This window comes from Ursus maritimus, unplaced genomic scaffold (assembly GCF_017311325.1).
Source record: "Ursus maritimus isolate PB19 unplaced genomic scaffold, ASM1731132v1 scaffold_22, whole genome shotgun sequence".
NCBI classification, from domain to species: Eukaryota; Metazoa; Chordata; class Mammalia; order Carnivora; family Ursidae; genus Ursus; species Ursus maritimus.
Genome location: NW_024424675.1, coordinates 8,768,746 through 8,787,135, shown reverse-complemented (window position 1 = coordinate 8,787,135; position 18,390 = coordinate 8,768,746). Strand labels below are relative to the sequence as shown.

The 18,390-nt window shown below is 39.5% G+C and overlaps 1 protein-coding gene across 3 annotated transcripts in view; it reads left to right on the top strand.

The window, feature by feature from the left end:
- The window catches only part of MACROD2 (mono-ADP ribosylhydrolase 2), a 1,912,358-nt gene that overhangs the window by 1,308,973 nt on the left and 584,995 nt on the right, over positions 1-18,390 (top strand). For all 3 annotated transcript variants that reach the window (XM_040637968.1, XM_040637967.1, XM_040637966.1), the window contains exon 7: positions 5,171-5,201. In XM_040637968.1, the coding sequence (XP_040493902.1) occupies positions 5,171-5,201 (31 nt within the window). The remainder of the gene's footprint in view (positions 1-5,170; positions 5,202-18,390) is intronic.

Here is an 18,390-nt window from a genome sequence, read left to right as displayed (position 1 = left end):
CAACACCTTTCTTGAGAGCATAGGATGAACCTGTGGAAAACTCTTACCTGTGACTCTGTAGTGAAAAACGATTCAGAAATACTGGACTCTGCATATGGACAAGTTTTAGGAAAACTTAACCAATTTGTCTCTTTTTAATCTATTCCCTAGAGCAATATGTGATTTAAGAAATTATCTAAATACGACTAACATAATATAATAAAAAAATCATTAAAAAAAAAGAAATTATCTAAATAAATCCAAAAGAGCAATTTCAATTAAGTATGCAGTAAAAATCCTAAATGATAAGAAAACATATGTTATATTTCAACTCATAGAGCTTCTTCTTTCTTAGTGATATACAAAGTATAACAAAATAATGGTGTTTCTTGCAATCGATAGCTTCCTCAAATGGGGTATATAATTAAAAACAGTTAAATGGAAGGTGTATCAGGTAGCATGCTTTTGCTTGCAAATAATGGAAAATCTAACTAAAACTGACTAAACAAGAAGGAAAGTGTTGGCTCAGCAACTGAAACATTCTCAAGAGTGGGAGCACTTTACAGTTAATTTACACCAACAGCTCACTGATGTCAGAACTTTCCATCTCTCCTTATGGCCAAGGGGAATGTGTGCTACTTACTTAGGTCAATCAACACCTTCCCATGCAGCTGAGGATAGAGTCAGTTCCACCCAGCTGGCAAGGATGTTGCATAAGCAATGGGTAGATAGCAATGAACGTGGATAAGGAAGAGAGAAAGAAATTCTCACTTTGTAGGAAAGCATGAACCAAGAATCAAGGGTCAGGGAAATGCATGGGATGGTCATGATGTTGGCTTAGAGCTTATTGCCTTGGTTTTGGGGCACTATTAGAATCAAGATAAAGAAGGTGGTGGGTATTTCCTTCCTTGCCCTCAAATGGAGAAGTGGAAACAGACATTGAAGAGGATGGGAGGCATAGTCAACAGCCCTAAGGATTTCAGTGATTTTACAAATGTATTTGAAACCAACATGCTGGCTTAAGGAAGTATTTTCCATTTAGTGGCTCAATCTATTATTTCACAAAAGAAATATCCTCTCTCACTCTCCAAATCAAATGATTATTTTTCCCCCAAGAGAGCAAGTGCATGTTGACTTGGAAAAATAAGCCTAAAAGTCAAGTGCAAGGAAGCAAGTTTCTTATGGCTCTATGCTGGGGCCTGATTAGCACGGAGACTTTTTGCTCCTGGGGCTTCTGGAAGGAGAATATGGAGCCTTACAAATTAGGCTGGTGATGTCATTCCCCAAGTTCCACAGGTGACGGCTGAGTTATGTGCACTTGAAACAAACCAGGCTAATTGGCCTGGGTTTTGGTACAATCTATCATTCTTCCATGGGAGAGGACTTTTGTGGGAGGTGGTTATGTTAAATACAACTTAGAAATAAAGAAATCCCATGCTACTCACTTCTGGTGACATTATCAAAAATTTATTATGGCAAAGAACACAGACTATATGCTGTAAAATCCCTTAGCTTAGCTCACTTGCTCACCCTTTCTTTCTCAACCTCTCTCTCTCTTTTTCTCTCTCTCCCCCCTCCCTCATTCCCTCCTTCCTTCCCTCCCTCTCCTTCTCTCACAATAAAAAGTGATTAATGGAGGAGATTTAGTTTGGACGAATTGCATGCAAAGTTGTTTTACATCAAGTGAACTTTTCCCATGATATTGTGTTTCCATCTCTGCTTTATCATTGCTTTTTTGTTTGAATTAATGCAATAATATTACTAAAGCCATCCTCCATTACACGACCATTTGCCTTCACATTCAAGGCAACGATGTCATTTTCTAGATGAAGCTATTTGTCCTTGTTAAAACAGACAAGACGTTGGTACATTCAGACTCAATTACTAAGTTGCATGATTGATTCCAAGATATTGCTGGAAGGTGAGGCAAATGCAAGTTGCCATTAACTGTTCAGTATGTTCTCTTCTGCTAGATCGAACGGGGAAAAGACTCCTATAACTGGCCCTAAGACAGAAGCAGAAGATCATTAGATCAGTTCCCCAGGAGGCAGACGCTGAGACAGAGATTAGGGTGCACGATGCTTATTTAGGTGTGCCCTGGGGATACACACCTGGGGAAGAGAGAGGAGGGAAGCAGGAGTGGGCAGAGGGAAAGAGGAGCTCTGGAGCTGGTAGGGCCCTTCAGTGTTGCACTGAATTAAGCTAAGATGAGCCAAGCCTTCCCACTCTGTATTAATTAGTCTTTGGATGTGGACTCTCCTGGGAAGGGGCATGACCCCAAGTGGCATAGCCCTTTGCATCTGAGGCAATCCTTGAAAAGGTTGATAGTTGGAGACTGGCTACCAACAGTACTGCTGGGGTCTAGGCCTCAGATTCGAGGACAGTTGTCTCAACCAGGAGATGATTTGATCCTCTAGGGGACATCTGACAATGCAGAGGCATATTTTTTTTTATTATCATAACTGGGGGGATACCACTGGCATCAAGTGGATAGGGTCCAAGGATGCTGTGAACCATCTCACAATGCACCACATAACCACTAGCAACAAAGAATTATCTGGTCCAAAATATCAGTAGTGCCAAGACTGGTGCAGGGCAATAGTTCTCCTTGAAGTGAAGCTTGACTGAGTTATTACTACCTATCAGATACAGTGTCCTGTGTTCCTTATTTCCCCTGAGCCTCCCACGGACCCTTTAGTTTCCATTTACTAAGGAGGAGACTGATGCCCAGGGAAGTTCCATTAAGGGCCCAACAAGGTGAACTGGAAAGATGTCCAGGTGGGGTTTAAAGTGGGCTTGCTTGTCAAAAACATGGTATCTTCCAGCCTCTGCTTGATTGCTTGATGCATCGGGTCTCAACCCTCTCTCTTTCTCTGTCGCAAATACAAGATGGGTGGTGATGTTTACATGCTCAGTTCACTCGCATGGAATTCCTGAGGCACCAGCCATACACACACTTCCCTCTACTTCATTTAAAAGGCACAGTGGAACGTGAGTGAGCATGGCAAAAATGATAGGGATGACCCTGAGTCCTCTCTAATTTGTATTTGTATTTTTAAGTCGGCCATTTCTGACCTCTGGGCCCTTTCTATTAGTAACAAATTGCTTACAGTAAGCTTGCAGCTGGTTTTCACACGTAGAGAAAGGCCTGTCAGTGGTCTTGGTGAATGCCTTTAAAAAGACTAGAGTATTTCCAGGAGAATTTGCTTCATGCTATCTCTTCATGGTTCTGTGTCCTTGGATGTATTGAATCATTCAAGAACATTCTTCACAGTCTTATTCGCCCCTCTGGAACCCAAGGAATAATAATAATAAAAAAAAAGATCTCATTAATTCATTTAAAAGGTAGCTCCTATTTCATTTCAGAAACTGTCCTATTAGTATTTACTAGTAAAGGAATAAAAAAAAGAAATCTGTCACATTGCAGACATATAGGTGAGCTTAACAGAGTCCATTATTCCTCTTTCTACAATGAAGTCACATAAATTATGACTTTTTAAATAGGACATCCATGTAACGGGAATAAACAAGCAGTCTATAAAAATGTTAAGGAAAATAAAATGCAGTACACATTTAACCCAAAGATATAAAGAAAACAGACAGACATGTCATCATTACTGAGCTCAGTAATAATGTTTGGTATTACAGTCAACCACAGCTGCGGTGTTTGGATTCTTTGACATAGTATCAGTCACATTTTTTAAAAATTCCGTCATCGATTTCTACAGCACATTTCTATACAATGAATGCTATCATGTTCATTTTCAGCTGAAAAATAAGAAGACGAGAAAGATGAAAACAACTTGATTAAATTTACACAGAGGCACATTGGCAGAGGACATTGCTACGCTCAGTTCACGTTCCACCGTTAGCCTGATTTACAGCTAGCTCTCTCTTCGCATTTGTTCCTCGACTCTTTCAGTCAAATTCTTTACACATTTCTGGGTAACATACAGGGTCTTAGGCAGTTAGGGCTGCTCTAACAAACTGCCCTGGACTGAGTGGCTTCAACAACCAACATTTCTTTCTCACAGTCCTGGAGGCCGGGAAGTCTGAGATCCCCATACCCGCAGATCTGGTGTTTCGTGAAGGCCCCTTTCCTGGTTTGCAGATGGCTGTCCTCTCATTGTACCTTCAGGAGGGGAAAAACACAGAGTGCTAGCTGGCTCTCTTCCTCTTCTGATGAGAACTGGAACCCTATCATAGGATCTCCCCCACCCCCCACCAACTAACTCCCGAAGACCTCACCTCCAGATACCATCACATCAGGGCTTCAACATGTAAATTTGGGAAGACACAAACATTCAGTCCAATGCATATAGTTTAAGCATTAGTGCCTCTGTAAATGTTTAAAAACCGACTCCCAAAAAATGAGCATGTACACACACTCACACACACACATTTTAAATTTTACTGATAAAAAGAATGTATAGCACACAACTTACAAATAAAGATAGAATATACAATACACTTTATTATAAACTCTATACAGCTGATTGATTCTTCCAAAAAACTTTCGCAAACGTTATAAAAATTTTCTCTCTATAGCCAAGCTATGGTTTCAGTTGACCCACAAATATAGTCCAAGGTGAATGCTGATTGATATTTTCAGGTTTTAAGCCACTAACATGACATCACTTAACCTCCAGCTGGGATAGGACGCTCGGTTTCTATTATATATACATTTATAATTAATATATATTTATATGTTACATATAATACACATATTATATAAATGTATATAGCATTTATATTATATATGATATACATGACTTATACAAATGTATAATAGAGATAAGTCATCTCAGGAGCAGAGGCAATAGTAAAATGTGGGCAAAATAATTAGGCGATGAGATGATTTCTGAATATTTGTTTTAGATGTAAAATCTCATTGCAGGCTTATATGATTTAATTTCTTAATTATAACTGTTTAACAGTTGGTTCGCAAGATTCCTGGAAATTGGGCAGTTGGCTCTTGTGAACCGGTATGTGCTGCTGATAAGTTGTCAGTTGATCAAAAATGTCCATTTTCCACAGTGTCTCCTACTCCAACTGAGGGGGGTTTTAGAGGTCCGAGCATGTGAATAGAGGGCATCCCATGATCAAGCAAACAGATGTTGAAATAGAGGATGTCAGGTTGGGTAGAGTTGTTCTTTTAAAATTCATTGTTATTTTTGTGGTTTATTCACAGGCATTTCCTTGCATCTCAACCGGCATTTATGGTAAGTGATCTAGCTTTTGATAATATTTGTATTTTTTTATTTTGTTGTTAAAGGTGAGGTTCACAAGAAAAATAAAAGGTTCTCTGTTGGATAGAGTTTGCTGTGATTTAAAGAGACTCAAAAGGCAGGTCGAATCCCATGGAGGAATCTCAAGAGGCCATTCAGATATTCTTTGGTGTTCTTGAATTTTGTGGTATTGGATACCATGTGTAATGATTTGATACACTGAGGCTTAATGTCTTTTGTTAAACAAAATATTTTGCTTTGGTAGGATTTGACCTGTAACAGGGTTTTCTTTAATAAAGTCAGGTTTTTCTCGTAGTTGAATCATAATGCATAAAATAAAGCCTAGCAGTATCATTATTTTGTGAATTACAAAATAATGGAAACATTCAAATGTACGTACATGCATGTGTCAGTATACTTAATTCTAAAAATATCCAAAGAAGTGACTGTTAATAAAAACAAATAATTTTAGTAAGCGGCAAATGGTTTTTTTTAGTGTTGACGGATTGTTTTAGATAATGACTGCTTCACTTACAGATGGAAGCAAAATGTTTTTATAATCACTTGTTTTCACTAACCTTAAGCTCTCGAAATATAATCCCACCTACAATGACATTTCCTGATGTGTTTTTTTCCTTAGGTCATTAATAAATATGTCTTACAATATAAAGGTAACATGGTGTTTAGTTGTCATTTTAGGGTTTGCTGATCAGGCAAAATAGATTAGACCCTTCTGAACTCAAACCTCTCACATGAAGGCCCTTAACCGAAAAACAAAATATGTACAAATGTGAGAAATAGTTTAAGTTCATTACTATAGGGAAGGGATACCTAGATTGATGTCAAAGGTAGGAGATATTTTTCTTCTTAATATGATATTTCTTTTGAAGGTCTTGGAGAGAATAAAATGGAAAATATAGGCCTGAATCAAGTTAACTGGGGAAGCATTTGGCCACATCATTTAAGAATTTGGGAAATGCCTTTTTCCTCTCCAGATTGCACTATAGCCTATGTTTATGGAAACACCATGGACACTGGGCTGGAGAGGGCTAAACTGGACCATCTGCATAATCTCCATTATGGCCATTCTTTCAGCCTCACAGGTGCCCAGTTAGAAATCTTAAATATCTGCTTAAAGGAAACATGACATGCAAAGTTTTGCCTGGGCAAGAGCCCACAACTTCATTTCACCTTATCTGGAGTCAAATCAGACTCCAATGCAGAAATGGCTCCCCTCTCGAGAATGTTTTGTCATGACAATCTTGATTTTCCTTGACAACAAACAGACAAACAAGCAAACACCCGCTTGCCTAAAACAATACTATACATATCATTATTTTCTGTGTTTATTACCTTGTCAGATTGCTGATGTCTGTTTTATTTCTGAGAATCTATGGCAATGTGCAAAGAATTTCTGGTGAATTTAACATGTCACACTGAAAATGGGGGAAGGGAGAGGAAAAGAAGAGAAGTAAAGGACAGTGAGGAGGGAGCGTCAAGAGAGAATAGTAAGAACTAAATCAAACCTAAAGTGGCTCGTGGCTAATTTTAACCCTTGGACAGAGATTTCTGCTCAGACAGAATAATATGACCCAAAATATACTAACTTGTTTAGTAGTCCATTATGTTGGGTAGAAAGGAAATATTGAAGACTCCTGGGGAGGGCACTGAGTCACAGTCACGGGCTTGGAGGGCTGCCACCAGGCAAGCTTCACCAGTTTTCACAATGCCAGGTCCAAGCAAGTAGTTTTCAAGTCCTGGCTACTCCTTTCTTCCCCCCTCTATTTTTTGAGTAAATTTAAAAGTCAGGCTGATTTCCACAAAGTCAGGTGCCATTTTGTTTCTGTTAGCCCCACTGGAGCTTGAGGCCTACATCTATTTTTAGCTCCATGCGCTCCTGTTTTTGTAACTTTGTTAGATTACTCCAGTGCTCTTTAGTTGATGGACCACTTAGCATTTTGCAACTTGCATGTTATTCCCTACGTCCCTTGTGAAGTCATCGCTCTCTGATTAGTCCCTGATTCTCTCCCAGAACCCATGTATTATAGATCAGTCCTTTTCTCACTCTTGTCCAGTGCCCCCTGCTCTGCCTCCTTCATTATCCAAATCACTTTTACTTTTCTCTCTATTTATTGGGATTTGAAATCATCCTTTATTTAAGGAAACTGGTCCACAGCTAAAAAGAAAAGTTTGAAAAAGGAAGCAAACAAAAATTCCCAACAGTTTGTAAGTCATATGAGAATAGATTTAGAGTGAGTATTCAGAACAGTCTCTTGGTTCTAGCCTCCCCCTTCTTATTCCATATTCTACCTTGCTAGATTAATTTTTCTAAAATACCACTGGGTGCATGTTTCCCATCTGCTCAGGAGCCTTTGATCATATCCCATTACTTGCAGGTTAATAGTTACTCCTTTTAGACCGAACAATAGGTGCCTTATGTTATCTCCCTAAACCAGTGCTTTCAAAATATGTGAAGAGGGGGAGGAAATCTCTTCTCAAGAATGTGAATTGGTGTGCCAAGAAATTTATATGTACCTTTGTTTTTGCATCTTCATTTTTTTAAAGATTTTATTTATTTATTTGAAAAAGAGACAGAGAGAGAGCATGAGCAGGGGGAGGGGCAGAGTGAGAAGCAGACTCCCCGCTGAACAGGGAGCCCTACACGGGGCTCGATCCCAGGACCCCGAGATCACGACCTGAGCCGAAGGCAGATGCTAAACCGATTGAGCCACGCAAGCCCCCCTTGCATCTTTAAAAGGGTGATTTAGTTTGCAGCATTTCCTAAAGTTATTTGATCACTGTTCATTTTCTCAGCCCTCTCAGGACTAGTGTTTTCTCCCAGAATACAGTTTTAGAGATCTCTTTTCATGCAGCCACTGTGGACACATCTTCTGTCACCCACAAATAAGCCGATCAATCACAGAACATGTTAGCTACTTGGCCAGGTCCAATCCTGTGTGCCTTCCTTACAGCACACTCACACACACTCACAGACTCATACACACACTCATACGCTCACACACTCATACCCATATGCGCACCGAAATCACACACACCATCACCACCACGCCCCTGATGTCCAAACAAAAACATACCACACACACTGATGCAGTTGAATAATAACCCCTGAGTAGTCTTCCTTGAATATGCCAACGCTTAGTGGTCATTGTTTGGCCCTGACGTCTCCAGACATGCTGTAGTTCCAGCCCACCTCCCTGCCTGCTGTGATTTCTCAGACAGTTGCTTGCTTTAGATTTACCTTCACTTTTAGATGTATGGCCCCCAAAGCCACTGTAACTCCCGTTCTATTAGAACAAAATTTTGACTATGGTAGAGCTATCTTTTGAAGGGGTTTGGCTATTTAATTGCCAAAAATGATCTCATACCAGGGTAATTTCAACAGTAAGCATTCCCATTTCATGGAAACTCAGACATCATCCCCACATTCGAAGCGCGTCTGGAGGATCTCATATACACCAGTACTTCAGAGGTCCTTCAGCCACAGAGGAAGCCCGTCCCCTCCCAGCCTCTCCCCACTCCTCAGCCTTTGAAGGACAGACCCTGACAGCAGCCAAGCCAGCTGCTCCTTCCTGCGAGACACAGACCGAAAACTATCCACCGTGCCGCACAACTGCATTTAAGAACAGACGCTGCCCGCTTTCAAGTTCTCCTGGAAGAGGAACCAGACTTTTCCACTCTGACTTTCAGCAACTGCTGCGGCTGTTCTAACGTCACACTTCCAGGATGGTTCCAGAGGGCACCAGACCGCCTGCTTACACTCAGGATGAAAAGCCACATTTGGTCAAATACCAAAGAAAGCTCTGTGTTACTTTTGGAAAAACAGATCCAGATGAGGCTTCCAGGGGCTCTAAAACTCCCAGATTCCTGTGAAAGATTTGAATTGGCTGCTACACCAGTCTCAGAGGGACACAGTTGAACTTCCTTGATGGACATTTCAGATCTCGTGCGTGCCTTCTGCCCTTTGGGCCTGACTTGGACACTTTGGTGCTAATAAGTCTAACAAAGGAGGCTAGACATGATACATGGCAATGGAATTTTTACTGAGAAGTGCACAGCAAGAATAATTTTAGTCCATTTTATGAGTCCATAGAGTTAACAGAAATGAAGTCCAGGTGGAAAAGTGTATCCCTGGAGTAATTGGGAAAATATTCTCTCTGGAGTCAAAGAAAAAATTTGAATCTTGCTTTCCAGGTACGAGGTGGTGCTTTTAGAGAGGAAAGACTTTCAGACGTTGAGTTATTGGCTGGAAATTTGCAGGGAAAAAGATATAAGTGCAGCATAACTTAGCTAAAGCAGCTTTCACATTTATTCAGCCTATTTCTGTTATCAGTGTGGAAGGCCTGTTTCTATCACATCACCTGGCCTCCCTCTGCTTTCCTTGAAATGCTGCCAGGACACAGCTTTTCTAATTGAATCCCTCATTTGCATTCAAGTTTGCTCTTTTGCTTCGAACTGGTAGAACGGAGACCAGCCCAATGTTTCTTTAACCTTATATTTACTCGGCAAATATTTTTAACACTACATCTGTCCAAATTCACAGACATGACTTGGAAAGAAACCAGGACATCCTCCAACGGCAATGCTAAGGGCATGCCCTCCGTCAGCTTTAAATGCTGACAGATTTCAGGGGGTGTGACAACCATTGCTGGCGATTCTGGGCTTGCTGAAAGAGTTACCTTATGTAATACACTTGGGAACCAGAGCAAAATTGACAAAAATGTGTGCCCCTCCGTTTCATCCCCCTGACAGCTCTCCCCTCCCTCTTGCTTTCTTCTTTTCTCTTTGATATTTCCATTTGCTTTGAAAACTTCCTTTCAGGTGGTCTAATGATGACTCTTTTCTCCCTCATAAATTCCCTTCTCTGACATCCTATGTTTTTTGTCCTGGTCACGTCATCCCCACTGTGCGAAGCCTTATTGTTCTTGGCAATCCTTGAGTTAATTGCTGGCTCTCAAAGCAAAGTAACATTAGAATCAGTGTAACTTACTTCCCCTTGGGAAAATGCAGTGCCGGGCCAAACCCATCTCAATTATATCACATTTGAATATTATTTTATAAACTGACCCTAATGAAGCACTTGAGAAATAGCTTAACGGACAATGAAATTCTAGCTATTAACGTGCTTTTAACCCTCTGAGTGCTTACCATTTGAGGAGACAGTTTTCGCAAATACACTCACACATGCACATTTATTCATTCGTCCCACAGAATGTGGTGAAACTCCCCTCTTGCTCTCTTGAAGCTACTTGGGTGTTTAATAATAAAATAGACATGCAACGAAGAAACTAAAAGGACCACCTTTGCTCTGGAAGATAGTTTCAAGTGTCCAGCACCCATATCTGCTAGTTCAGCGTACGTAAAAATGACAGTGAGACCCACAGGCACAGAGACCCCAGGGGACCTGTCAAAAGAGATGAAAATCCTGGAAACTTAGCTTTCTGGTGCTGCGGATATAGCAAACAGCCAGTGTCATTCTCCCTGCTGTTCTGTTCAAACTACACGATTTTAGGACTTAATTAAAAGATTAAGTGTTTCAAAAAGTAATAAAGATTGCAACGTGATTACTGTTTCGGAGGTGTGGATGTCTCCCTCCTCGCACTTGTGTCAAGGTAAAAATTTGACTGAAGCCTGTAAGGTGCAAATGAGTTCAAAGCAACCCTTCCTCAGAGATTGCCACTTACTGTCATGCTACATTAAAAAACAAAAACAAAAACAAAAACTTTCTTATAGAAAAAGTATTAAAACAGGAAGCCTTTTGGGGCGCCTGGGTGGCATAGCGGTTAAGCGTCTGCCTTGGGCTCAGGGCGTGATCCTGGCGTTATGGGATCGAGCCCCACATCAGGCTCCTCCGCTATGAGCCTGCTTCTTCCTCTCCCACTCCCCCTGCTTGTGTTCCCTCTCTCGCTGGCTGTCTCTATCTCTGTCAAATAAATAAATAAAATCTTAAAAAAAAAAAAAAACACAGGAAGCCTTTTAAGGAAGTAAGAAAGCCACTTCAGTAAATTTTGGAGCCTGTGGGCGTAGTGGTAACTCTGGGGATATCTTTTAGCCACATTGAAAAATAGGTGCTCTATTAAGACGTTGTCCCTAGAGAACTGGTTGAAGGCATCTTAGAATTGACCACACTTTCCATTCTATCAGTGAAATAATTTCCATGCGCTTTGCTCATTCTTCTCATCCAGGCTTGAATGACATTCCTTTGTCTTGCCCCTTTTACATACTTGTATCTGAAGGGTGAGTTTAAATAAACATAGCTCAGCTCTCTTTCTGAAGGACTTAAAAAAAAAAAAATTCTGACAGTTCTCAGAGAAGTCAAGTATGCTTAGCTCTTTAGGACAATGATTTTCATGTCAAATCCTTTTTAGTCCATGATTCTATTTTTAAAATGCATCTTGAAATGCATTTGGATGAAACTATATTAGTTAGAGTAAAGCTAAGCTGCTGTAACAAAGAGACTCTAAAATAGAGTGGCTTAGTGAATAGAGATGTTTATTTCTCTCTGCTTAACAGTTCCAAAGTGAGCATTCTGCTTATGGGAGGATTTGTTCCACTCTGTCATTTAAGGAGGCAGAAAGCCACCATGGCGTCAAATAGTTGCTTTGCCTACCTTAAGCCATTGTTCTCGTGTATTTACCTGCCTTGGTTCCAGCAAAGGAAATGTGTATGATGGGCTCACGCCCTATCTTATGGCCCCTAGATGCAGAGAAACACTCGTCCCTTCCATCTGTTTTCCATTGGCGAGAAATTGGTCTCATGAATGTCTAGTGTGGAATCCACATTTCTGATTACAGTTCAGTTATGTGGAAAGAAGAGGACATTGAATTATGATGGATTCTAGATATCACTGCTCAAGAGGAAAAGTAAAGCAAATTAAATCCAGCAGGTCACTCATAGGTGACTTAGTTTGGGGCAGTGTCATCTACCCAGAATCAGTGAATATTTTTGAATACTGATGGTCCTAATTTTGTAAGAGTATTTGGTGATTTTGATAGCATGTACTTTATTAAAATGCCTATATAATCCTGAACCCTGAGAAATGGGAAAGTATGGAAATCTTAAGGCATCAGGACAGTGACTTATCATTAGTTGTTAGCGAGGATATTTAGACCTTAAGATCTGATCTCAATGATATTCACATTTTTTGTACCAAAATTTTCAGACATATAAGTGAAAACTAAAAATCAAATATTAAGAATGAAGAAATAATTGTATCATTTATTACATTTGTAATTTTGGCCCATTTCCATAAAAATCCTTGGAGGACTCAATTACAATTTGTTTCTGTAACACCTTATTCCCCTATAGCCATTAAAAACATACCTGAGATCCCAAGCAGGTATAGATCAGCATCCTGCATACCAAGGAACCCTAGGGAAATGTGACTATAGGAAAGAGTCTGATCATAATAGAGTAAAATATTACCAGGAGAGAGATGGGAGAGAGAGAGAATGATAATATGAATGCAAATGTAAACCTCACGAACAGTCAAAGGAAGTCTCCTTAGAATCTTTAGAACTGCAGAAAATAGTTTTTTATACTTTGTCTCTCATTTCAGCCATGGTCAATAGGGAGAATTCACCAAAAGTGACTGAAAATGGAACTGAAATTAACAAATCCAACATGAAATTACCTCATGCGTATAATCTGGTCACCTAAATTTATTTCTAAATGTTTTAAATGAATCTAAGTTCACCTAAATCTTTCCAGATCTTCTTTCTAACCATCTACATTTTTGATAAAACTTATTTTCCCTTTACTTAAGCCTCCCTTCCTTTGGAACTTAGCTTGTGAGACTGGGCTCTGAGCTCTGTCTACCACCTAAGGCAAAGCCAGATATACAGTAGGTCTTGGTAAGTTTTTAATTAACAACTACAAAATAAACAGGTCCTCAATAAAATATAGGCAAATCAAATTTTAAAGTATAAAAACAATTGTATACCATGATCAAGTAGGATTTATCCTAGGTATGCAAGATAGTTAAACATTCCAAAATCAATTAATGCAACCCATCAAATCACTAATTTAAGAAAGAAAATCATATGATTATCAATGGATGTAGAAAAAGAATTTGACAAAATCTAACACCAATTCATGATAAAAACTGTGTAAACCAGAGGGGAACTTCCTCTACTTAGTAAAAACTATCTACAAAAACCTAGAGCTAACAGCACACTTAATGGCGAGAGACACAACCTTCCTTCTCAGGTCAGGTACAAGACAAGGATGTCCCCTCTCAGTACTTTTTTCAACATCACACGGAAAGTCCTTGCTAATGCAGTAAGGCAAGAAGAAATAGAACGTATACAGATTGGGAAGGTAGACAAAACTGTATTTGGAGATGACATGATCATTTTGTAGAAAATCTGAAAGAATTGACAAAAAACAAACACACAAACAAAAAGCCCCCTGGAACTAATATACAATTATAGCAAGGTTACAGGATAAAATTTAATATAAAAATGTCAATTTATATAAATAAATAACTGGAGAGATACTTCATGGATAAGACGACTCAATATTGTCAAGATGTCAGTTCTTCCCAATTTGATCTATAGACTGAATGTAATCCCAGTCAAAATACCAGCAAGTTGTTTTTGTGGATATTGACAAACCGGTTCTAGAGTTTATACGGAGAGGCAAAAGACCTAAAATAGCTAACACAGTATTGAAGAAGAAGAACTGTATTGAACACAGTATTGAAGGTTGGAGGACTGACACTACCCAATTTCAAAACATACTATAAAGCTGCTGTAGTCGAGACAGTGTATTTTGGTGAAATAATATATGAATAGGTCAGCAGAACAGAATAGACAGCCCAGAAATGGATGCAAATAAAGGTAGTCAGCTGATCTTTGACAAAGGAGTAAAAGCAATGCAATGGAGCAAAGGTAGTCTCTTCAACAAACGGTGCCGGCACACGGGACATCCACATGTAAAAGATGACTCTAGACAGAGACCTTACGCCTTTCACAAAAAAAATAACTCAAAATGGATAATAGACTTAAATGTAAAAGGCAAAACTATAAAACCCCTAGAAGACACATTGGCAAAAACCTAGATGACCTTGGGTACGGTGATGCCTTTTTAGATACTGTACCAGTTTTTCTCAAGCCTCTTCAAAGGCTACGTTTGCTTCATGATTCTCGCAGTCCTGCTCACCTGAGTGGTGACGTAGGTTTTTTGGTAACATGGTCTGTTTGTGTCTATGTGTGATCAGTCCTGAGAATCATGCATCGGAGGCCCAAGGAGTAATGGAGAATGAGGGTGGGTATCAAAATCACTGTGGTCATGAGTTTCAGGGTCCCATAGATCTAGGTTCAAATTCTGAGTCTTGTCTCTTACTAGTTGTGTGTCCTCAGGCAAATTACTCTCCAGAACTTAGTGACCTCAGTTGTCACAGAGGGATGATAATGCCTCTAACATGGGGTTGTTGTAAGATTAAATGAGATAACACATTAAAGTACTTGTCATGAGGTCAGACACATAAAGATAAACATTTAACAATTATCATTACTATTATTGTTAATAGTAATTTTATGTTTGCTACTATTGTTATCATTAATACTCTCCCACTGTAGTCTCAGTTCCTTGAGGGCAGAGGCTTTTGAATATTTTATTCACCCCTATCACCTAGATTTGAGAAGAGCTTGACAATGTTGAGCAAGTAGTTTACTATTTGAAGGAGGCTTTACTCAGGCCTCAAATGACACCAATCAGCTGTCCCTTCTCATAAAAGTCACCTCACTTGCTGCTGGATTACTTCTGCTGCTTCTCTGACAACTACCTGTCTCCTGTCAGCCACCTCTATGTCCTGTGGTTGAGCCCCATGAGTTAAGCCATCTAGAATTGAAGGCTGTTTTCAACATCGTGTCATGCTTTCTAAATCACACTTAGCCACAACCACTGCAGACTATTGTTTACAAAATAAAGTCAACTTGTTTCAGCAGTCCAAATTTTCTACAGTTTAACTAAGCCCAAAGAATGAAAACATTTTGTTTTCTCTGTATATAAATATAAGTTTTCAGGGAAAAGAGAGACAAAGTAATTACAGTTAATTGTGGCTTCAAAAGTGAAGTCCCATGTTATAAGACAGCATACTGTTCTTCTCTAGGAAATCTGGGGGAATAGATAACAGTTACTCTATTTGGCATAAAGAGGGGAAAAGCCCAATGCTTGCTTTTTTTTTTTCTCCAAAAAACATTGAGAAAGTTTGCACTTTTTTTTTTTTTTTAATTTCTAATATAGGGTCATGGGATTGGAAGCCATTTTGGTTTTTTGTTTTGTTTTGTTTTGTTTTTTGTTGTTTTTTTTTAATATATATTATGTTAGTCACCATACAGTACATCCCTAGTTTTTGATGTAAAGTTCCATGATTCATTAGTTGCGTATAACACCCAGTGCACCATACAATACATGCCCTCCTTACTACCCATCACCATCCTATCCCATTCCCCCACACCACTCCCCTCTGAAGCCCTCAGTTTGTTTCCCAGAGTCCATAGTCTCTCATGGTTCATTCCCCCTTCTGTTTACCCCCCCTTCATTCTTCCCTTCCTTCTCCTACCAATCTTCCTGCTATTTCTTGTGTTCCATAAATGAATGAAACCATATGATAATTGTCCTTCTCTGCTTGACTTATTTCGCTTAGCATTATCTCCTCCAGTCCCGACCATGTTGCAGAAAGTGTTGAGAAATAGTTCTTTTTGATGGCTGAGTAATATTCCATTGTATATATCTTCTTAAGCCGGTCATCTGTTGAAGGGCATCTCGGCTCCTTCCATGATTTAGCTATTGTGGACAATGCTGCTATGAACATTGGGGTACATAAGGCCCTTCTCTTCACTACGTCTGTATTCTCAATGGGGAAAAGCGGGAAGCCTTTCCCTTAAGATCAGGAACACGACAAGGATGTCCACTCTGGCTGTTATTATTCAACATAGTACTAGAAGTCCTTGCAACAGCAATCAGACAACAAAAAGGGATAAAAGGTATCCAAATCAGCAAAGAAGAAGTCAAACTGTCTCTCTTTGCAGATGACATGGTACTCTATATGGAAAACCCAAAAGAATCCACCCCCAAACTACTAGAAGTTATAGAGCAATTCAGTAATGTGGTGGGATACAAAATCAATGCTCATAAATCAGTTGCATTTCTATACATGAACAATGAGACTGAAGAAAGAGAAATTAGGGAATCCATTCCATCTACAATAGCACCAAAAATCATACGTTATCTCGGAATTAACCTAACCAGAGATGTAAAGGATCTATATTCTAGAAACTACAAATCACTCTTGAAAGACATTGAAGAAGACACAAAAAGATGGAAAAACATTCCATGCTCATGGATCAGAAGAATTAACATAGTTAAAATGTCTATATTTCCCAGAGCATTCTACACTTTCAATGCCATCCTGATCAAAATACCAATGACATTTTTCAAAGAAGAGGAACAAACAGCCCTTAGATTTGTGTGGAACCAGAAAAGGCCCCGAATCGCCAAGGAATTGTTGAAAAGGAAAAACAAAGCTGGGGGCATCACGTTGCCAGATTTCAAGCTATACCACAAAGCTGTGATCACAAAGACAGCATGGTACTGGCACCAAAACAGACACATAGCCCAATGGAACAGAATAGAGAACCCAGAAATGGACCCTCAGCTCTTTGGGCAACTAATCTTTGATAAAGCAGGAAAAAACATCCAGTGGAAAAAAGACAGTCTCTTCAATAAATGGTGCTGGGAAAATTGGACAGCTACATGGAAAAGAATGAAACTTGACCACTCTTTCACACCATACACAAAGATAAACTCCAAATGGAAGCCATTTTGAATATCACACTTGTCTTAGCTCCTTATTTTTCTTGGAAAAATGAGACTCAGAGTTTTTGAGCGACTTGCTCAGCTACACCCAACTAGTTCACAGAAGAACTGAGATCAGATGTCCACCAGTAGGGCAAAGAAGCAAGGATAAGAACTTGAGAATCAGAAGGATATGAGATTATAGCCCAGGATGGTCCACTCACTAACCTCTTCTTTGAACCTCGGTTCCAAGCTTCCTCATATGCTAGGTGGGAATAATATTAATAGGTACCTTCTGCTATTAGAAGAAAAGAAAGGAGTTAAACTGGAGTTCTTCCAGAACTGAATCCCAAAGACTTATCCCGGTAAAGGTCCTGACTCCCATACTCTCTCTAGGCCCCTATTCCCAACCCTGCCTTTTCTTCTACCCAGACTTCTTACAGCTAAATCCTTTTTCTCTGGACCCCACCTTAGGCCACTGGGTTCAGGATCAGTAACTTGTGAAGACTGAGTTTATATAAAAAGTACCTGCACACCTGTCTCTCTTTGCATCATATCAGTGCCTCTTTCACTTGATCATCAAAGACCCTTTAAAGATAAAGGTTAATATGTCTATGTCCTCCTGGTCCCCAAAGACAGCCTCTACAAGGGGGAAATTTTGTTTTAGTTGAATCTCATATTGTAGTTTAAAGTATAAATATATATTGTAATCTATTTCTTGAAACAGAATGCTTTACATTACTTACCTGTTAAATAATTTTACAGTCCTCTTCCAATACATTTTCTTGCAAAATTAACCCTTAGGAAGGTCCCCATCTCGTGGTTTACGGTGCCTCTGGCACACTGCCAATGCCTCAGTTTAAAAGCCAGACATTTGACCAGCCTTACAAATGTCAGCCCTTGCATATAATTACAAGAATCTGTGAAAGCGATCACCAGCAGCTCAGAGGTTCCAAGCTTCTGCACATTCTGAATCCCTTAGCAAGCCAGAAAGATCTGCTGGCACTGCCGTAGGGAAAGGTTAGCATCCTAAATTATTGCCTCTCATTTTTTTTTCAACTTTGCAAATATTTTATCTCCTCATCCGTAGTGCAAAAGAAAAAAGAAGTATGCAGAGTTGCTGCTTTCCAGTGTTATATATAGAAGGAAATGAGGACTCATCAGCTTTTTTCATCCTTCATAAAACAATGAAAATATGCCTCCTTGCTGGATAAAACAGGGATATGCATCACAGAATCTGGGAAATGTAAAAACCTTGACTTGAAATGCCTTCTTTTAGATCTCTGCACATGTTGAAGGCAGTACTGGGACCTAAGAGAGGTGTGTGTGTGTGTGTGTGTGTGTGTGTGTGTGTGTGTGTGTG